The sequence below is a fragment of the Taeniopygia guttata genome, chromosome 7 (genome assembly GCF_048771995.1).
Source record: "Taeniopygia guttata chromosome 7, bTaeGut7.mat, whole genome shotgun sequence".
NCBI classification, from domain to species: Eukaryota; Metazoa; Chordata; class Aves; order Passeriformes; family Estrildidae; genus Taeniopygia; species Taeniopygia guttata.
This window is the reverse complement of record NC_133032.1, coordinates 37,462,241-37,484,478: the sequence shown is the minus strand read 5'-3', so window position 1 is coordinate 37,484,478 and position 22,238 is coordinate 37,462,241. Positions and strand designations below refer to the sequence as shown.

At 42.5% G+C, this 22,238-nt stretch overlaps 1 protein-coding gene across 2 annotated transcripts in view; it reads right to left on the bottom strand.

Annotated features, from left to right (window-relative positions):
- The window catches only part of KIF5C (kinesin family member 5C), a 68,091-nt gene that overhangs the window by 18,673 nt on the left and 27,180 nt on the right, over window positions 1-22,238 (bottom strand). Inside the window, exons 5-16 of one of the 2 annotated variants that reach the window (XM_072931751.1) lie at window positions 22,182-22,230; window positions 20,899-20,954; window positions 19,957-20,044; window positions 18,235-18,359; window positions 16,545-16,649; window positions 16,078-16,226; window positions 12,508-12,656; window positions 10,165-10,340; window positions 8,009-8,077; window positions 4,539-4,745; window positions 3,583-3,729; window positions 1,343-1,591 (exon numbers count right to left, since the gene is read on the bottom strand). In XM_072931751.1, the coding sequence (XP_072787852.1) occupies window positions 1,343-1,591; window positions 3,583-3,729; window positions 4,539-4,745; window positions 8,009-8,077; window positions 10,165-10,340; window positions 12,508-12,656; window positions 16,078-16,226; window positions 16,545-16,649; window positions 18,235-18,359; window positions 19,957-20,044; window positions 20,899-20,954; window positions 22,182-22,230 (1,569 nt within the window). The remainder of the gene's footprint in view (window positions 1-1,342; window positions 1,592-3,582; window positions 3,730-4,538; window positions 4,746-8,008; window positions 8,078-10,164; window positions 10,341-12,507; window positions 12,657-16,077; window positions 16,227-16,544; window positions 16,650-18,234; window positions 18,360-19,956; window positions 20,045-20,898; window positions 20,955-22,181; window positions 22,231-22,238) is intronic. The other variant, XM_030278138.4, reaches the window with a different exon arrangement.

The window sequence follows — 22,238 nt, the reverse complement described above, 5'->3', positions numbered from 1 at the left end:
AGAGGTTTCACAGCAACTTCTGTGAGCCAGAGAGAAGTTTGACAAGAGGATCCATGTTTACCCCTGAAAGAATTTTCTACCAAGGTCACTGACACAGAAACCAAGAAAGAAAGAAGGATAAATAAGAGAAACCTGCAGCTGCCTGTTCCACTTTGCTTGTTTCTCATGACAAATTTAGGAGGTTTGTAAGAATGTGTAAAAGGCATGCATGCTATAATAAAAACAGTTTTGAAGCCTGTCACCCTGTTCTTTTAAAAGTTTTAAAGTTCTTCTAGAAGTTTTCTATACCTTCTGATGTTTACATATTTCTACTAAAGTTTCTCACACTGTTCATGTAAATAATGATTTTTTTGCAGTCTTCTTTGTGAGAAGAGAGAATTGATAGACTCTTAGTTTGATTGGAGAGGTGGCAATTCAATCCTCCAATCCACTGCCACTTTTAGAATTCTATATGTTGCAAAGTCAGGAATAAACTTCCTCTCTTTTCCCTCTTACACCTAGCGGGACTGTGTGAGTTATTGAGTGTTGCAGTGTGACAGAAGCCTTCTGAAAATGGAGTGTGCTGCTTTGGATTGTCTCCATCTCAACCACGACAGGGAGGAAAGAGAGAAGAGAGAGCAGACAAAACACCCACGAGACAACAAAACGCCCACGAGACAAAAAAAACACCCACGAGACAAAACGCCCATGAGACAACAAAACGTCCACGAGACAACAAAAATGCCCATGAGACAAAAAAACGCCCACGAGACAACAAAACACCCACGAGACAACAAAACGCCCTAGAGACAAGAAAACGCCCTAGAGACAAGGAAACACCCAAGAGACAAAAAAAACACCCACGAGACAAAACACCCACGAGGCAACAAATACCCACGAGACAACAAAATGCCCAAGAGACAAAAAAACACCCACGAGACAAAATGGCCACGAGAAAACAAAACGCCCAAGAGACAACAAAACACCCACGAGGCAACACAACAACCAACAAAACACCCAAGAGACAACAAAACGCCCACAAAACAACAAAACGCCCACGAGACAAAACACCCACGAGACAACAAAACACCCACGAGACAACAAAACATCCAAGAGACAAGAAAACACTCAAGAGACAAGAAAACGCCCATGAGACAACGCAACACCCACAAGCCAACAAAACACCCACGAGACAACCCTGCTCTGCTCCACAAGGCCCATTTCTCACTCCTGGCACACGCATTCCATGGGGAAGGAGGCTGGGAGGGCCACCAAAGCCTGGAGAAGGCAGGAGCAGACCCACCTGGGAGACGAGGAGGTTGGAAGGGCCCCCAAAGGCTAGAGAAGGCAGGGGCAGACCCACCTGGGAGATGAGGAGGTTGGGAGGGCCCCCAAAGCCTGGAGAAGGCAGGAGCAGACCCACCTGGGAGATGAGGAGCTGGCAGGCCGCCAGCTCCCTCTCGCTGGCGTTCATTTTCCTGTTGGAGTCCATCTGGGCGCTCTCCAGCTGCTTGCTCCGGTTCACCAGGGACTTCACCTCCGACTTCATCTTGCTGATGTAGAGCCTGGCCATGGTGAACTCCTCCTCGATCACCCCGTTCACATCTGCCAACTGAGCACACAGGGACGGCCAGGGCTCGCACCCAGGGCTTCTCCCGCTCTGGGAGCCAGCCTGGAGGATGGGTCTGGGATTTGGGATGGGTTTATAGGCCAGGGGCCATTTTAGAGAAGAGAGTTTGAGCAGGGGAGAAGAGTGTGAATTATTTGGAGAACAAAAAAAAAATCAGAATTCCAATCTTTTCACAAAGCAAAGAGTGCTTATTATATTAATGAGAAATCTTCCTTCAGAACTTTTGGGTTGATTTGTCCTTTTATCTTGTATATTCTATTTTATAATATTTCACATTTGTGTGAAGGAATATCACATCCAGGTATTAGGCTGGAGATCAGGGAAAGGCTCTTCCCCCAGAGGGTGCTGGCACTGCCCAGGCTCCCCAGGGAATGGGCACATTCCCAAGGCTGCCAGAGCTCCAGGAGGGTTTGGACACTGCTCCAGGAGTGCCCAGAGTGGGATTTTGGGGTATGTGTGCAGGGCCAGGAGCTGGATCCATGATCCTGTGGGTCCCTTCCAGCTCAGGAGATTCCACTGAGGAGCTGTGCAGGTTCTCCCTGAGCAGTATCACAGCTCAACTTCACCTGCTTCCCCTTTTTCCCCAGCACTGCCAAGGGGAAAGGAACATGTGCTCCTGCTTCTCCCAAAAATATTTTAAAAAATGACACTTCTTCCAAAATTTTCAGTCTGCTCTGAGATTAGACACACTTGGAGAAGATGCTAATTGCCAACAAATCTGAAATTATTCTCTCACCGCTCCTCAGCCTGGCCTGATTTCCACTGACAGCTGTCCCCTGAAGTGCTGACATCTCAGTTCCTACAAAAACTTGCACCAAACTGCCTCCATTTGCACAGATTTCCTCTCCCAGTGCCAGCTCCTACGGCCACCAGAGGCTGCTGTGACATCTCCCAAGGCTGGGATCTGCAGCACCACAGGGACAGCAGGGCTTGTGTCCTCTGCAGCAGGACGGGCTGGAGCTCCTGCTGGCCTGAGAGAGCCTTGGCAGGACCCCAGCAAAAAGTGAACTAAAAGTAGCAGCAATGTATTGCAAGGAATTTTCATACATCTCAAAAATGGACTCAGCCACTTTCAGCCACTGCTATTTTTCATGTGGTTTTAAATAGACAAGGATGGCATTAACACCACCAAGGAGATTTTCCAGGCCATGGAAAGTTTCCATCGCTGCCATTTAGCAATGAGCATACAAATATTTTCTCAGAAATCGCATTTCATTCCTCTGTGATGCTCCCAGGGCGGGAGCCAGGCTGGGAGAGCTGGGAATGTTCCCCTGGAGAAGGGAAGGATCCAGGCAGAGCTCAGAGCCCCGGGAATGTTCCCCTGGAGAAGGGAAGGATCCAGGCAGAGCTCAGAGCCCCGGGAATGTTCCCCTGGAGAAGGGAAGGATCCAGGCAGAGCTCAGAGCCCCGGGAATGTTCCCCTGGAGAAGGGAAGGATCCAGGCAGAGCTCAGAGCCCCGGGAATGTTCCCCTGGAGAAGGGAAGGATCCAGGCAGAGCTCAGAGCCCCGGGAATGTTCCCCTGGAGAAGGGAAGGATCCAGGCAGAGCTCAGAGCCCCGGGAATGTTCCCCTGGAGAAGGGAAGGATCCAGGCAGAGCTCAGAGCCCCTGGCAGGGCCTGAAGGGCTCCAGGAGAGCTGGAGAGGGACTGGGGACAAGGGATGGAGGGACAGGAGCCAGGGAATGGCTCCCAGTGCCAGAGGGCAGGGATGGGTGGGAGATTGGGAATTGGGAATTCCTGGCTGAGTTGGAATTCCCAGAGCAGCTGTGGCTGCCCTGGATCCCTGGAGGTGCCCAAGGCCAGGTTGGAATAACCTGGGACAGTGGGAGGTGTCCGTGCCCCTGGCAGGGGATTTGGAGCCAGAAGAGCTTTAAGCCCCTTCCAAGGCAAAGGCCTGTGGGATTCCCAGCTTTGCTGGAGTGTTTTCCTGCAGGAGGAGCTGGGGAAAGCACAGAGCACAAAGCCCACGCACGGTTTTCACGTCGTTGGTGCCGATGATTCCCCCGATCTCCCCCAGGTCCTTCAGCAGCAGGTTCAGGATTTCTGTGGCTCTCTTCTTCTGGTGGTTGCTGAGCTCCTGCAACTGGCCCAGCTCCCTCTGGGTCGCTGTCAGGGCACTCTGGAAGGGGTTAAAAACAAGAATTACCCTCCCCCCTGCAGGCTGGGCAGTTTTCATGGGGTGATTTCCTAATGCCCGCTGGCACAATGTAGTGACACATCCAGTTCCACCTTGGCATAATCCACTTTCACAACTCACTTGCCACCAAAGGCTACTTTAGATCTATTAAATGTAGCAAATCCGCTAAGAATCTGATTTGCATAATACATCAAAGGAGGTTAATCACAGAGAAATAGGTAGAGAGGGATGGAAAATTCAATTTTTTCCAATGGATTTCGTGGTAATCTGGTTTACTGGGGGAGATAACAAAGTCTTTAATGAAACAGATCTGTTAACAACAGCTCCTTAAGTTGTGTAATGAATTAAGGGAAAAGGATGCTTTAAGCTACTAAACCAATCTTGATTTTCCTCAGATCCCATTTTTTGCTTAAGATCAGGACACATCAGCTGAAAAAGCCGATTAATTTTTTTTTCCTGATCCCTTCCTTGAGATCCCTGTACAATCCCAGCTCCGCAGCACAGAGTCCAGAAAACCACAACACGCTGCCATTTGCATGAGGCAGATTTTCACAGCTCTCTTGGCAAAACACAGCTTTTAAATATCCAAAACACAGGATGGCCACTTCTCAGATCCAGTCCCTTGCTGCAAGAGCCACAATCTGCCACCAACTTCCAAAAAGCAGCTCCCGAATTCCCTTAATTCCCTTGTTTAATTAAGACAGGGTGACACCAGCAGGTTTTTGGGAAGCCCTTTGGGAATGTTTAGGGTGCAAGGAGAGAACCAAGAGGATGAACCAAGCTGCTCTTACACTTTTCTGTGCCAGCTCATCTGCCAGCTGCTCGTTGGTCCTGGTTTTGTCCTCCACTTCCTGGGATTTCTGGTCATAGTTGACAGCCAGCTCTTCCAGGGCTTGCAGCACCTCCTTCACTTCATCCTTGGCTGCCTCGTTCTCCATCTGGAGTCGGGTCAGCTCCTCCTGGATCTTCTCATAATCCCTCCTCGTGGAGGCCAAGAGCTGGGGAGGAATATCACAGCAGCATTAAGTGACCCAAAAACTCCTTCAAAAGACAATACTGAAAAGGAGAAATACAGGCAAAGAAGGGGGGGGAAAGGGTGAGCACAAATGGTGTGTGCAGGGGGGGAGAAATCCTGAAAACTGCAGCAGTTCCAGCATAAAAGCATTTGAAGGAAGCACAAAAAAAAAAAAAAGCTCTGAGCTTCAACAAGAAAAATCTTCATCAAATCCTATTATGACCCAAGACTGAGGCAGAGAAACTGACTTTAAACAGTATCAGAGCTCCAAGGACATTTTCTGCCCTCAATCCAGTGCTGCAGCACAGACCAAAAAAAAAATCCCACAAAGTAAAATGTTCCACCAGAGGCTCAGGGCTCTGAGCTGAGCTGAGGGAAAAGGGCTTTGAGGCAGCCTCAAAGACCTCGTGGCTTCACAGAAATATTTTGATAAGCAAACCTAAGACGATTATTCTCAGTTATCATCTGAAGGATGATGCTGAGGACAGATTAGCTGCTCCTGTTTGCTGAGGGAAAATATTAATCTCAGAAGAAAATACTGACTTCACACACACACACACACACTTCAGTGAGTGTTTCCAAGCTGGAAAAGTTATTAAATTGACTCTTTGCACACTGCTGAGGTTTCAGTGATTGTTGGAGGTCGCTGTCCCTTGCCCTTGAAGCGATGCTCAGTGACATGTTAGAGCTCTGAAAATTCAGCTGTGGTGTCCTCAGCACAACCCCAGCCCCACCAGCAGCTCTGCACTTCAGGATGATGTGAAAATAAATCCAAGTGACACCTAACATTTATTGCTAATACTGCACTTTCAACAAGAATAACACAATCAGGGCTTGACATGGCATAAAAACAGCAAATAGGGAATTACAACAGCTGAAACCAGTGCAGGAGATGTGGGAGCATTCATTCACAGAATTCACTGCTTCCCAAGAAATTTGGATTATGGATTGGCATAATATTGGATAAAACCTTCCCTGCTGAAGTGTTTTGGGTGGATTTCTCCTGATCTGCCCACCAAGCAGCTGAGTGAGACTCCCAGCAAAAAAACAAACCCCACTTCTCTCAAGCAGACCACCCAAAAAGCAGAATGTCCCTGAAGAAATGGCTTTTTTTTGGGTTTTTTTTGGCTCAGAGTGCTGGTGGAAAATAGGAAAGGAGGCAGGCAGCTCTGGAGGCTGGCACGTGCCCAAGGAGGATTCAGATGTAAGGGAAATTTATCTCCCTGGAAATGCTGCAGCCTCAGAAGTGCACTCACGTTATGGAAAAAGCCATTGGATTGCCAGAGCCAGATGGCATGTAAATATTTAAACAACAAAATAGCTTCAAATCATCTTCCTGCTAAACACAGATGGAGCTGTTATTTACATTTACTTAAGAAATTTTCTGCGTGAACATCGCCGTGGCTTCGAGGAGTGGTGAGCATCACCTGCAGCATAAACAAGGAGATGCTGGCTGATATTGTGTGGAAAAATGGAGCAGGTTTTTCAAAATCCACCAAAAAAAAAACCCAAAAAAAACATTATAAAGGTGAGCTGTAAGAAAGGGAAAAGGCCCATGGCTGCAGCTGTCCAGGGGTCTGTTCTGGAATATCCAGAATCCCCCAAAACACCCACCTGAAGCAGCAGCCAGAGGTGAAAAGGCACCAAAATCCCCCCCAAAAATCAGCCTCATCTGCAGCAGGCCTCGGGTTTATAATTAACCTGCTGGCTTAATCAAGCAGAAATAAGGGCTGGTTAATTAGGGGGAGCAGAGTGAGGCAGCTGCTGCTGGATCAGTGAGCTCATCACACCTCCAGGGGAGAGCAGGGACAGCTGATGTGGGGAAAAACACCTGGAAAAATAAAATATCACCTTCTCCTTCCAAGGCTGGACAAAGCTGGGGGGAGGCAGGAAAAGGCTCTGAACAGCACCAGCTGCAGAGAGTTTGGAATTTAGCAAAGCTGGACCAATAATGTCCAAAAAAAGGGGGAAATGGACACTGAAAACATGATTGATATTCCAGAGATGACACTGGAACAGGGAGGGTGGGGAATAATTGTGCTCCCAAACAGGAGGGATGCATATCACCCCAAAACCCAGGCAATAACAGGCTGAGCAGGCAATATTATTATTATTATTATTATTATTATTATTATTATTATTATTATTATTATTATTATTATTATTGTTGTTGTTGTTGTTGTTGTTATTTATTAATTGTTCTTATTATTCTGGTGTAACCACAGGCAACAATGTGCAGTGCAGGGCAATCAAATCAAGCTGTGGTAAGAGAATGAGGAGTTCCATCTTAGAAATAAAATAAAACAAGATAATATAAAAATAAAATAAAATAAAATAAAATAAAATAAAATAAAATAAAATAAAATAAAATAAAATAAAATAAAATAAAATAAAATAAAATAAAATAAAATAAAATAAAATAAAATAAAATAACTGGAGATTCCCCTAGCCAGGACAATTCCCCAAAGAGGGCAGGTGAACCCTGAGTGATGAATACCAGACATGATCATAAATTGGTTTTTTTTCCCTAATAACACCTTGGAAACCCTTTCTGATACACAATACAATACAATTCTGATACACAAAACCCTTTCTGGATACACAATAAAAAGCAACTCCTAAGAAATGTCACAGCAACATTTGGGGAATTTGGTGTTATTTTTATTTTATTTTTGTTATTTTGCATCTTCAGAACTCCTCACAGAAGGGAATGGCTTGACTGAGTTTAGTGATCACATTCTCCATCCTAAACCCAACAAAAATTCATTTTAGGGACAGAAACGATGCAATATAATATTTGAAGTGAGCAATCCAAGATTTTACAGCAAATCTGGGGCAGCACCAATTATCAGGTTTTTCCAGCTCACAGATTGCTGTCTCTAATTGCCAAAATAATGATAATTAGTAATTTAATATCAGGAAATCTCTAACTGCCTGGATACCTGAATGGGCACAGACATTTGGATCAAAAATCACATTTGGAGTGAAAAATCCTGGCCCCTCTCCTACCTTGGACCTCCAGCATCACTTCCCAGCAGGAGGGATTGTTATTTCAAGGGCTTTTATCAAGGCTTAATGAGAATATTATGAAATTTCGAGTTTAAATCTGGCTGACACGTTTTCCACTTGAATTTTAGCCAGTTCATACGAACACAATCATTAAATAAGGGTTAATTACATGGGGCTCAGAAGCAAAATGTAAAGGGATTTTTTTTTTAGGTTGGTTTATTTATTTTAGTTTCTTACCTCCTCTTGATCCAACATTTGCTGCTTTAATTTTTCAGCCAACTGGCTCTGCTGGTTGATTTCATCATCCTGCAATGAAACAGGGGTGGAGATTTTTAATTTCTTTTCACAGCTCTCACTTGATTACTTTTTATTTCCTCTTTCTAGAAAAAAAAGGGGAATAAAACTTTCTGCATGTTTGAGCGGTATGAGGGGAGAGAAAAACAAATATACATAAATATAGCATAAATAAAATAAATAAATATACACAGAGCTCTGCTGGAAAAGCTGTCAACACTGGTATAAATGGTGATATTTTGGGTTTGGGATCCCTGTGTTTGGGATTAAATACCCTCTCATTCCCTAGGGAAAAACTCAAACCTGCTCCAGAATAATTCACTGCACTTTGCTGCTTTTGATGAGGAAAGTGAAAGAATGACTGATTTTTTTTTTTTTCCTTTTCCTGATCAATATGGAAAAGCTGGAGATTGCAGAGAAAATCTGTCATTTCTTACAGCAAACTGCTCTTTTCAGTGCCACTAACACTGCTGTGCAACCAGGCTGTGCAGGGAGACCAAAATTCAGGTTTAAACACAATTCCTCTGTGTCCACAAACAGCCAAACCCCAATATTAACAGGCAAGGACACACTGGGCTTTTTTCTGCTCTTTTCCTGCTAATTACAAGTGAATTTTAAAATTGAGTATTGATTCATGATGAGAGCTGCCTTTTATTTTTTGGTGGTGAATGGATTTTTCTGGGCCCTTTTTTTTCCCCCCCACTTTTCATCTTCCCACAAGCCAAAGCTCTTAATGGCTGGAGAAGGGAATTGCTGAGAGCTTTAAGTGCCACTGATGTCCCTCAAGCTGTGCAAAGAAAAAAAAACAAAATAAATGAGTCCTCTGGGCTGTGTTTGCAGCTCCAAGGACACAAACAAAAGGGGATGGGGATGTATTTTCCTTAAAATTCTAGGAATTTTTTTTTCCCCTGGTGACTCCAAGATGACATTACAGTTTGCTGAGGGATTTTACATGAAGAAAAGAGAAAGTCTGGACTTAAAACTATCAGAAAACTGGGCTCTGAATTCCTGGGGAGTGCTCCCAAATACTGCACAGGGAAAAGGGGTGGAGAGCAGACAGGATCTGCTTTTAGGCTGCACTTGGAATTTCCCAACATTTCTCAGTTCACAACAGAAATAGAAGCAAAAATACACCAATAGAGCAAAAAAAGCAATAGGGCAAAAATACACAAGCAGAAGAAATAGAGTGAAAATACAAAAATCTGGGCAAACATTTTCCATTTCCACCTGGAATCCAACATCCCCACCCGAAATCCAACATTCCCACCTGGAATCATCCAACATTGCCACCCAAAATCCAACATCCCCACATGAAATCAAACATTCCCACCCGAAATCCAACATTCCCATCTGAAATCCAACATTCCCACCTGGAATCATCCAACATTCCCACCCAAAATCCAACATTCCCACCCAAAATCCAACATCCCCACCCGAAATCCAACATCCCCACCCGAAATCCAACATCCCCACCTGGAATCATCCAACATTCCCACCCAAAATCCAACATCCCCACCCAAAATCCAACATCCCCACCTGAAATCCAACATTCCCACCCGGAATCCAACATTCCCATCTGAAATCCAACATTCCCACCCGGAATCCAACATCCCCACCCAAAATCCAACATCCCCACCCGGAATCCAACATTCCCACCCTAAATCCAACATCCCCACCCAAAATCCAACATCCCCACCCAAAATCCAACATTCCCACCCAAAATCCAACATTCCCACCCAAAATCCAACATTCCCACCCAAAATCCAACATCCCCACCCAAAATCCAACATTCCCACCCAAAATCCAACATTCCCACCCAAAATCCAACATTCCCACCCAAAATCCAACATCCCCACCCAGAATCCAACATTCCCACCTGAAATCCAACATCCCCACCTGAACTCCAACATTCCCACCTGGAATCATCCAACATTCCCACCCAAAATCCAACGTCCCCACCCGGAATCCAACGTCCCCACCCAGAGTCCAACGTCCCCACCCAAAATCCAACGTCCCCACCCGGAATCCAACATCCCCACCTGGAATCCAACATTCCCACCTGGAATCCAACATTCCCACCTGGAATCCAACATTCCCACCTTATCATCCAGCTGCCTGTAGAGACTGGCGATCTCCTCATCGTATTTCTGCTTCTCCTCTGTGGAGATGCTGGCGACCACAGGGGTGATGTTATCAATAATTGGGGTGTTATCACAAGGCTCCAGGTTCTTCTGGTCCTTGGCACTGATCTGCTCCTCCTCGGGCACAGCTTCTCCTGCAGGGACACAGCTGATGAAAATGCTACAATCCCAAAGCCATGGATTCTCCAGGATGGTCACTCCTGGCCAGTGAAGGGCTTTGTGTGACTTCCAGGGATACAAATGACAAGGAAATGGTGTGGGAAGGTGGCCACCCTTGTGAGGGTGATCCCATGGAAATGAAAACTCCATGTGGTGCCTCAGGTTTTGGCTTTTATTTAATTTTTCATGTTCTGTGCTGCTTTAGTGTGCAGCTCTGAGCTTCACATTCAGTGTTGGTGAGCAGGGAGACAAAACAATTCCTGCTCCAGCTGGGCACCCAAATGATCCAAATCTCAGCCCAGGAGCACAAACACCGTGGGCTGGAGAGAGAAAAACAAGCAGGGTGGGACTGCCTGGGCTAAAGCTGGAATGGGACAATGAACTGCAAGGTGCCAATGGAGCAGAACTGATCATTTTGTGACCAATCTTCCATTTTTTGGGACCATTTTGGTTCATTTGGGTGCAGCCCTGGCTGGGCGCTGGTGCTGCCCAAGGTGGATCCATGGAGGAGATAAATTTAATAAATCCTTTAATAAATCCCTGCTTTATTCTGTGGCTCTGTCCAGCCTTGTTCTAGCTCAGCCTTCTCAAGGCATCACAGGGATTCTGTGAGGTCTTTTCCAACCTTGATGATCCCATAAAATCCAGCAGCAGGTTGAACACTAAAAGCACAGAACTCCTGGCTCTCCTTTCACGTCTTTGATAAATCAGGATTAGCTCCATGGATTAACAGAGGTGTAAAAAACAAGGAAAACCTCCCAAATTCCAGCCTAAAATCTGCTGGCATTTAAATATTTCTTCCTCCAGGGATTTCCAGCTCCAGGATGGACCAGCACAGCCATGTTTAAAACAATATTCAACTTTTGCCTTGCAAATTCCAGCACAAACACCAGAGGTTGCCAGTGCACAGCAGACACATTCCCTACAAAAATCCTTGTCCCCAAGGAATATTTCCTTTTGGAATTGATTTTTTGTTGTTGGTGCAGAGAAGGAAAGGTGGGTTTGGTTACAATTCAGGGCCTTGTACACAAAAAATGTTCCTCAGGCTGTGGAGAATCCACCAGGATAAACATTTTGGGATTAAATATTCCCAAAAATGAATGTTTAATTTCTCATTTCATTGGATGAGAACCTCCTGCCTGTAAAACACAGAAAAAATTGAGCACCTGGAAGCTGAAAAGCTCAGCTCACCCTTTTAATTTGCAGAATAAATCCTTAATTCCTGGAATAAGCTGTACCCATGGAATATTATCCAAGATGGGATTGCTGGGACAGTTCCCTCTGTAAAAAGCCTCCATCCTTCCAGAGGATGGGAGTGCTCAAGGTCAGACAAGAAATCAATAATCTTTTGAATGCATTGCTGGGTAACAGCAGCACCCAGGGTTTTCTAAAAAAAATATAGGCTTTGTTTTGGCTTTTTTGTTGTTGTTATTGTTGGTTGATTTTTAAAATGTGAAATAAACAATTCAAACTAAGGCTTGTTTGCTAAAATTGTCTGCCAGCGTTCCAGATTAAATTAGATTTTTAAAATTTGGTTTTCAATAAAAATTCTTTCATTTGTGTGTATCCATATTCTGTCTCCTGTACCACCCTACAGATGATGTCACAGCCTACCCTGAACAGCAATTCCCCATGTTTCTAATCAGAAAAGTGTCTGTTCTCAACAAAAATGTTCATTTAGAAGCCACAGGAGCAGACAAATGGTGATTCTTCTAAGCAGATGCCACTCCCTAAAGGATTAATTATTCTAATGTGAAATTCAATTATAAAAAATCCACAAACCCAAGGTCCAATTACCTTAAAGCACAACGATTCTCATGCCTGAGGAGCAGAGTTATTTTAAAAAAAAACCCAAATATAATGACATTTCTCCTTTCTTTATTACTATCATCAACAATATTAAAATTAGTGCTGCCTCATGTGTGCTCTACCTTGAACTCACTCATTTTGGCATTTTCACTGGTTTCTCCCACAAATGGCTGCTGGTTTGCCTGGTTTTTGCTTCTTCACCTTCCATTATTATTATGAAGTGTGAGTGATAAAGTGAATTTAGATTCAGTGGCCAGACACAATTAATAAAAATTGTGATTTAGGGCAAGAATTCAACACAGACACATCCAGCTCCCAGTTTTTGGCACCTACCATTCCTCCACCTGTTCAGCTCCAGCTCCAGGTGCTGGATAACATTCTTTAAACTCTTGTTTTTGTCCTTCTCCTTCTCATACTTCTTCTTCCACTCCTCTGCTGTCAGCTCCAGGTTCACAGACACCGTGTTCTTGATGGTCTTGGCCCTGCAAACAAATCCCAGGGCAGCTGCTTTGGGGTTTTTATCCCACTGCAACAGTGGGGATTGGGGATTTTTCCATCATACAGAGGGACATGAACGGGGAAATTGTGGATTCACCATCCCTGGAAGTGTTCAGGGTGGGGAAAGAAAGGGGGAAGGAAAGAAATAAAAAGGGAAGGGGGAAAAAATAAAGGGAAGGGAGAAAAAAAGGTAAGGGGGAAAAAAAGGGAAGGGGAAAAAAAAAGGGAAGGGGGAAAAAAAAGGGAAGGGAAAAAAAAGGGAAGGGAAAAAAAAGGGAAGGGGAAAAAAAGGGAAGGGAAAAAAAAGGGAAGGGAAAAAGGGAAGGGGAAAAAGGGAAGGGGAAAGAGGGAAAGGGGAAAAAAGGGAAGGGAAAAAAGGAAGAGAAAAAAAGGGAAGGGGAAAAAAAGGGAAGGGGAAAAGGGGAAGGGGAAAGAGGGGAGGGAAAAAAAGGGACGGGAAAAAAAAGGAAGAGGAAAAAAAAGGGAGGGGGAAAAAGGGAAGGGGGAAAAGGAAAGGGGGAAAAGGAAAGGGGGAAAAGGAAAGGGGGAAAAGGAAAGGGGGAAAAGGAAAGGGGGAAAAGGAAAGGGGGAAAAGGAAAGGGGGAAAAGGAAAGGGGGAAAAGGAAAGGGGGAAAAGGAAAGGGGGAAAAGGAAAGGGGGAAAAGGAAAGGGTGAAAAAGGAAAGGGTGAAAAAGGAAAGGGTGAAAAAGGAAAGGGGGGGAAAAGGAAAGGGGGGGGAAAGGAAAGGGGGGAAAGGAAAGGGGGGAAAAAGGTAAAAGGAAAAAGGAAAGGATCCTCCCTAGGCAAAAAATATCCCAAATTTCAAGCCTCTTAACAACCACCAGCACTTTATTATTCTGAAAGTGCTCAGCTCCAACCCAACCCAACAATTGTGCCAGGAAATGCAAAGCAAGCAGAAAACAATGCCCAGCACCTACTCCAGCAAATCCACATTGAAAAGGGAAACAAAACCAATCACTATGAATTAAGAAAGCCTCAGATCTTTGCCCTTCACTGCTCAGACACTGAGTCCCTCCAAATGCCTCCAGTGTTGTTGAATAAAGCAGAGGATAAGGAAAAGGATAACAGATAAACCCTCAGCAGTTTATAAAGCTCCAGTGATTTGCACTGTGTGGCAAGCAGGACTTTTATTACCTTAAAAGTACTTTTTAAATAACCCTATGCTTTAAAAATAATTTCCTAATGGTCAGGGTTTACACTTTGTCTCTGCTAAAAGCACAGCTCAGGTTTTCACTCATTTAACTGTACCAGGGGAAAAAAAAGCCCCACCACACCAGGAAGTTTCTCCTGATGATGGATGAAGCCCTTACTGACAGCTAAAATTAAAAATGAGATAAAAACACGAGAAAAGATGGAGTAGAAAAAGAAAAAGCTGATTCACTACTATCAAAGGAGCACTTGTACAGTTTGATTGGTACAAGAGCTCCTCTGAAGATGGATTTCATTCCTGACATTTACTTTAATGGTGACATAATTCTTTCTTTTCCCAGGAAAAATCAGCAATCAGCCATGAGTCACAGACCTTCCCTTTAATGCCATTGAGGTCCTCAGTTGTGTCACATCAGAAAATGAGACACAACCCAAAAGCCTGGAAAAGAAGCCCCATTCCCACCATTCCCACCCCAAAATCCTGGCAGAGAACATTGTGCATGGATAATCCATGGGCTGCTGTGCACAGAGCACCAGTCCTCCCAGGGAAATACAAATTATTTCCATCCTGACAATTCAGTGCTGCCCATGAGGAGCTCCTGACAAATATTTCCCTGTTTTCCCAGTTCCTGCACTTCCATCCTGGTCCTTAATGTTCCCCCTCCCAGGAAACTGTTGAATATTTAGCCAGGATGTGCAGAGTCAGTCAGAAAACTGCCTTGCTACCCCAAAAAAAGGCAAATTTTACTGGTTACTGGAAAGAGGAATGAAACCAGGAGGAATGTAAACTGAAACTGAACTTGGAAGCTGGAGTTCAGAGTTGTCCATGCTCTTGATTTCATTCCTGCATCTCAGGATGCTTGTTTTTCCTCAACACATGATCTGATCAGCAGAAGTTTGGATCTTCAATAGCTAAAAATCATGTTCAGCTCACAATGGGGAAAAAAATATCTACAAAGCAGCTCTTTAACCTGATTTTGCTCATGGCCACTGCCTCTTTTTGCAGTCCAGAAACTCCACGTGGTGGAAAACAACCCGGTTTTAAACAAAGCCAAAGCTATTGTATCCTCAAACTGTTCAACTCTCTTTAAACCCTCCTAACTTGCCAGTATTTTTCCCTTCTGCTACCACACAAATCAAACAAAACGAGTAATTTTCCAAAGGACCCGAGTTCTCCTCAATTACCACAAAAGCAGTAATTACATAATGAGCCTGACCTATTTCTGCAAACCTTCCCAAATGCATTTCATATCACTCCTGTCAATAAACACACATGGAAGAGAAATTTTCTTTCTGGATCCTTCCAAACTTTGTGTTGCTGAATTGTCCAGATCCTCCAAAGATCAGGTCCATGAGCTACTGTGGCAAGCTCTCAAAGCTGACAACATTACAGAGCCCACACTCTTGAATTTTCCTAATTTTTAAACCAATAACAATGATTTAAAACATTTTACAGCCATAACAATGATCCCTGAGGTGGAATTCAAGAAGACACCTCTTAAAAGCATCAACAGCACTGCCAGCTAAAGCAAAATTGAATTTTTCCACAGAAAAAACTGAATTTTTCCACAGAAAAGTGCCCAGTGCCTTTATCTTTCTTAGCAGGCCAAAAATGTGGTGGAAAACAACCCATTTTCACAGCGAGACAAAGGTATTGTGTTCTACAACTCCTAAATTTTATTTTCCACAGTCCTACCTTGCTGGTATTTTTCCTTTCTGCTACCACACAAATAAAACAAAATTTGGATTTTCTCAATAAAGCAAAACTGCATTTTTTCCACAGAAAACCGCCCAGTGATTTTATCTTTCCCATGAAATTTCAAGGAATTTGTGGATATTTTCAGTTCAGTCAGAGAGGAAAAGAGAAAGATTTTTCCCAGGCTTAGCCTCTTCTTCTCTTTTTCTCTCTGACTGAACTGAGAATTTCTACAGGAATTAAGATGACACTTTCTGCAGGAAAATCAACCAGGAAGTAATTAAAAAATCCCTTCTAAACATCCTTCCATGGATTGCCCAACCTTTTCCCACTTTCCAACCCCACTCACTCTGCTCCCAAGCAGAGCAGCTGCTGGCCAACATTAACTTTGATTTTCCTGAAGGATTTTCCTGAAGGATTTTCCTGGGATCACTGGGAATAAAGAGACAGCTCTCTGAATTTTTCCAGGATTTTTTTTTACCAACTCTAGAAACACCAAGCTCTGGATTCCAAAGGAGGATGGATTCATCCAGACTCACCTCTGGCCAAACATCAGCGTGGATTTGGTCTCGGCCTCGTTGAAGACGGAAGGTGAGCAGCAGATGACGATGGTGGTCCTGCAGTTCCCCCCCAGGGAATCCTGCAGGATCCTGGTCATTTTGCTGTCTCGGTAGGGAACGTGGGTTTTCTAATCCAAACACAATAAAAAGACAAGAACAATTCTTTTAACCAGTGGAGGTGAGCCCACGCTGGCAATTTGTTGTGATTGTGCCCAAATTTGGAGCTGCTCCACCACTGAGAATTCATTCCTCATCTCAGCCAGAACAGCCAAAGTGGAACTGCTTTGTGACAACATTTTGTTTGGTAATGTTTTATTAACAGCCAATATTTTCTCCCTTCAGAGCTGAAATCTCAGCTCCTGTTACTCTTTTCCTTTTTTTCCCCTGTAGGTGGCAAAGAAACAGGTAAATAAACCCCCCTCATCAGCCCAGCCAGGATTACTCACAGTTCCTTCTGCCAAGGCCGAGATCACATTGCCCAGGGCAGACAAAGATTTATTGATATTTTTAGCTTCATCCAGAACTGCCCCTTCTGCTCCAGTTTTGCTGACCTGCAAAGAGAGCAGGAAAGAGTCAGGTTCTGCTCCAGCACAAAGCTCCAGCACTGCAAAGCTGAGCCTAAAGATGCTCCTGGAGGAGCAAAACCTGGCTTAGCTCAGCATGGGCCAGGAGAATTTTACATCAACTTTTTACATCAAATGCTTATATCAACTTTTATAACTTTTTTGGTAGTGCAAGCCTGGAATAATTCCACTTTTCTCCTACTCCAAGAGCAAGCTGTAATTTTACTTTAATTCATGGAGAATTTTATTCGGGGGAAATTTTATTCAGGGAGATGTCAGTGCTCACCTGAGGACATTTGGGAACCACTTGCAAGGCCAAGTTGTCCTCCCAGTGGCCCCAAAATCAGCATCTTGCCTTTTTATGCTGGCATGGACCAAAAAATATCAAAAATCACAGATTTTGTTCATGGCCACTGCCTCCTTTAGCAGGCCAAAAATGCCATGTGGCAGAAAACAATCCAATTTTCACAGCAAGACAAATCTATTGTGTTCTACAACTGCTAAATTTTATTTTACACAGTTTTAACTTGCTGGTATTTTTCCTTTTTGCTACTACACAAATAAAACAAAATTTGGGTTTTCTAAAGTGTCCAAATACATGATGAATCTGTATCTTCTTCTCTACATTAAAACTACCTCTACTTTCACCTAAAAATGCCCCACAACATGAAGGAAAAGCAGTTGTGTCTTTTAAGAAGTCAACCTACTCAAGAAATCCATTATTTCAGGTTTTCTGTACCATAAAAAACCATAAAAGTTGATTTTTCAGAGGAGAGGAGTGCCTGCCCATGCCCTCATTTTGTAAACACCATAAAGAGCTTTTAATTTAACAAATCTATGCAATCATAGACATGAACATGATTAATTACTCTGACAAATCACTTCTGCATGGTACCCCTGGGTTATCAACTGAGGTGTCCCAAGGAGCAACCAAAAATCCCAATAAAGCTGATTTTGAGCACCCCAGGAGACATCAGAATGAGAATTTGGAAACATTTTTGCATTGCAGCACTGTTCCAGAGCATTACTCTTTTGGTAAATAGATAAAAGTCGTTTTCTGGGGTTTATTTTTCTACATTGGAAAGCAGAAATAGTCACCACAAGCAAGATTCAGGGAGCTTCGAGTAGACTTGAAAACTGCATTAACTGCTGGTATTTCATTCATTTAATATGTGAAATAATTACAAAAAAACCTAGAAACAGGACATGACAATGTAAGTAAGTAAATAAGCAATAATATAATAATATAAGCAAGTTAAAATGTCTAATTTGATACATTATATTAAAAGTATATAAATTATAATATTATATATAAACTATATAAAGATTTCATTCCCTTTTTCAGCTACACAGATGTAAATGTGAAGACCTATAACAACACACTGCTTCAACTCACTCCACTATAAATACAAATTTTGGGGGGGTTGTTTTCATGCCAATAATTCTGATCTGCTCCTTTTCTCCATCCCACATTGAAAAATAAAAATAAAAATATCTTTTTTAATGAGAATCTTAGGTGAGAGCTTTGTGAGACACCCTCACATCCTCAGTGTGGGGAAAAAGGAGAATTCACCTTCTCACTGCCAGCCAAGTCCACCAGGTAAAGCTTCCCACTGAGCTTCTTCTCCGTTTCCACGTTCTCCTGCTTGATGTTGATGAGGAAAATGCTGTGGCTCCTCGAGCTGTGCTCGTTCATATCTGAAACCACAGGGCACAGCTTCTGTTAAAAATGCTTTTCAAACCTGGCAGGGAATTCATCCCATCTCAGCTGGCCCCACCAAACCCCCAAATCCCAGAGAAGCTGGGCAGGTCTTGGTTTAACTCACAGAATCGCCGAATTACCAAGTTGGAAGAGATCTTTAGGGTCGTTGAGTCCAACCCAGCCCCAAAATCTCACCCAAACCCTGGCACCCAGTGCCACATCCAGGCTTTGTTAAACACACCCAGGGATGGGGACTCCACCACCTCCCTGGGCAGGACATTCCAGATCTTTATCACTCTGTCCATGAAAAACTTTTCCCTGATATCCAACCTCTATTTCCCTTGGTACAGCCACCTTTCAGGAGCTGTGGGGAGTGCTGGGGTCACCCCTGAGTCTCCTTTTCTCCAGGCTGAGCACCCCCAGCTCCCTCAGGGGTCCCTCACAGGGTTTGTGTTCCCAGCCCCTCTCCAGCCTGTAACACTGCAGGGGTTCTTGTGGCCAAAATGCAGAACTGGGCACTTGGATTTATTAAACTTCATCTCATTGGAGTCTGCCCATCCATCCAGCTGTTCCATCCAGCTGTTCTGGGTGTCCCTGCAGAGCCATCCTACCTTCCAACACAGAATCCCAGAATGATGAGGCTGGAAGAGACCTCTAAGATCATCTGTGCCCTGACACCTCAGCTAGGCTATAGCACATTTCTGAGTGATTTTTATTGCTTGTGCAGGTGAAAAATCCCCCTTTGCCCAGGTAAAACACAGCTGCAGTTTCAGCTGCCACTTGTTTGAAGTTTGGTTGTAACATGTTATGCTGGAATTCCATAAATAATTTCACACAAAGAATCAAAAATCACTTTCTCCATTTTTGCTGTTACCATAAACCCACCTCCACCCTTTCCATCAAGATTCATATTTAGCTGAATTCCCTTTATCTCCAGACTTGGGTTTTTTTTTTCCCAATTTTCCCCTTGCCATTTCAGCCCAGTAAAATACAAATTGTCAAAACATCTCTGGGTGCACCAAAAGCAACAGGTAAAAGGTGCATTAGGGTATTTTTGTTAAAGAAAATAGCAGAAAGAGCAGGAGGAAAAGTTAGTCAGAATAAATTTCTATCATTATGATGGCAAAAAACCAATATCATATTTACCAAAGCAAGAAGGCACAGAGAAGAGAAAGGAGTTACCCAAATATCAGAAGAAATAGATAATATATTATCATAGATAATATATAATACATATATTATATATATTTTTATATATATAATATATAATATATAATATATAATATATAATATATAATATATAATATATAATATATAATTATATATAATATAAAATAAATATATAAAATATATTATTAAATATTAAATATTAAATTTTAATTTAATTTTAATTTAATTAATAAAATTAAGAATAAACAAATAAATAAAAATAAAATAAATAAAATAGATAAAAATAAATTTAATATTAATTTAATATTAAAAATAAATATTATATTTATTATGTATATTTATTATATCTAAATAATATAAAAATATATTTTAAAAATAAACACGAGTCTAAACACAAAATTCAGGACATTCAGGGAGACTCACTTGTCACAGCCACGTGCCTGTTGGCCTTCCCCTCATCGATGACATCCAGAACTTCCTCAGGGCTGGACACAAACCTTTCTGTGCAGCCCTGGGGACAGGAGGTGGGAGTCAGCAATGTTCATTTAGCACAGTAATTAACGCAGTAATTAGGGAAGCATCAGCATCCCCCAGGATCGTTGCTGGGGCAATGGACCCGACCCCACCTTGGGGTGGCTTCCAGGGGAAACTTGGGAGATAATTTTTTTCCACAAGGTTAAAGACTCCAGACACACAGAAATTTTCCACAGAAAAATGTATATAAAATATATGTATATACAACATATATTCCTAATTTGAGTTAGATTTCATACCCAATTTAATTTCATCAACCCCTAGTTAATTTTTCTCCCTCAAACTACAAGACAAAGTACAAAGTCCTTCTCTCTCAATGCAATATTACTGAATAAATCATCTTATCAATTTCTTTTTGCTCCTGAAGCTGAGAATAAATAGAAAAACATTAGATAGATTATTTAGGCTCACATATGTTCGTATCAAGCATATTGCATTCAAGTGAGAGCCCAGAAAGTCATAAAACAAATTCCTAACCCAACCAATCTGTTCTGAACTATTGAGAGATTACAGCACCCATGCAGCAAAATATTAAAGAACAAAATTCCTCAAGTTGTTCTCTTTCATATCTGACATGAAAGGGGAATAGGAATGCTTAAAATTTAACAGCATCCTAACAAAATGGCAATGTTCAAAGTCAGGAGAATAAAACAAACACGATTCAGGCCCATGAATATTTCAGGAAACTTGTTTAAACCCAGGAACCAACACAACTTGAACATCCAAGGCTTCAAACAGGAGTTGAATTATTTCAGCAAATAACACTGGATGCAAATGGAAATGTGGAAATAAAATGCATTTGTGGGAAAGAATATTAAATTATTCTTTTACCTTAACATAGGGAACTCTGTTTTTATCTTCATGTACAGCGAGGTTTGTCTTTGACACTGGAGAGAGACGTGGAGATCATTAGGAACATTCCAGAGGCAATAAATAAATAAAGTGTCAGCTCCAGGCATGACAGACACATTTTGGGGATGGAAATTTGTATTTGAGATGTGCAGTCAGTCCCCACTCCTTATGAACCCTCAATATTTCCAACACACAGAAATCCTTTCCTGCTCTGTCCATCTAGTACCTGCTTATTTAAATTTAACTTTGGGGCACAAAAGCTTTTGTTTATTGCTTGGGTGAATTAAATAAACTCAGATTAAGCTGGAATTTGGCAAAGCAGAGGAGACAGGAGAGCAGCCTGGAATTCAGAGCAGCTCAGAGTTCATTTGCTGACATTTCTACATTTACAGAAATTCCTACCTTTAAAGAAATGTCTACTTTTACAGAAATTTCTATATTTACAGCCATTTCTACATTTACAGCCATTTCTACCTTTAAGAAATTTCTACCTTTAAGAAATTTCTACCTTTACAGAAAGTTCTACCTTTACAGCCATTTCTACCTTTACAGAAAGTTCTACATTTACAGAATTTTCTACCTTTAAGAAATTTCTACCTTTACAGAAATGTCTACCTTTACAGCCATTTCTACCTTTACAGCCATTTCTACCTTTAAGTAATTTCTACCTTTAAGAAATTTCTACCTTTACAGAAATGTCTACCTTTACAGAAATTTCTACTTTACAAAAATTTCTACCTTTACAGCCATTTCTACCTTTACAGAAATTTCTACCTTTACAGCCACTTCTACCTTTAAGAAATTTCTACCTTTACAGCCATTTCTACCTTTACAGAAATTTCTACTTTACAGAAATTTCTACCTTTACAGCCCTTTCCATCCTCTCACTGGTGAACAAAACCCACTTTTATTCCCACACAACATGCAGAGGTAGAGACTTGAGCTGTGAGAGAAGCAGGTGCTCCCCACCAGACTGCCTGAGGGATAATTCCAAAATGTTCCCTGCATTTTGAAAACAGTTTTTTTTCACCATTTTTCCCTTGCAGAACACCCCACCACCTCAGAGCTCTCTGATTCACAACAAAGCTCGTGCTCTGCAGAGGCAGGTGCCCAGGATCAGATGGTTGAAACTGCCAAATTCTCCAGTTTTAAATTTAATCCCCTCCTAAATAAATAAATAAAGTCCCCATTCCCCCCTCAAGCTTTGGTGCAAAGCTCTGGATGAAACCAAGGCACTCAGACAAATAAAACACAGAACTTACCATCAAGCAGGTCCCTTATTTTGTCCAAATATATCTCAAAGTAGGAAACCTAATTAA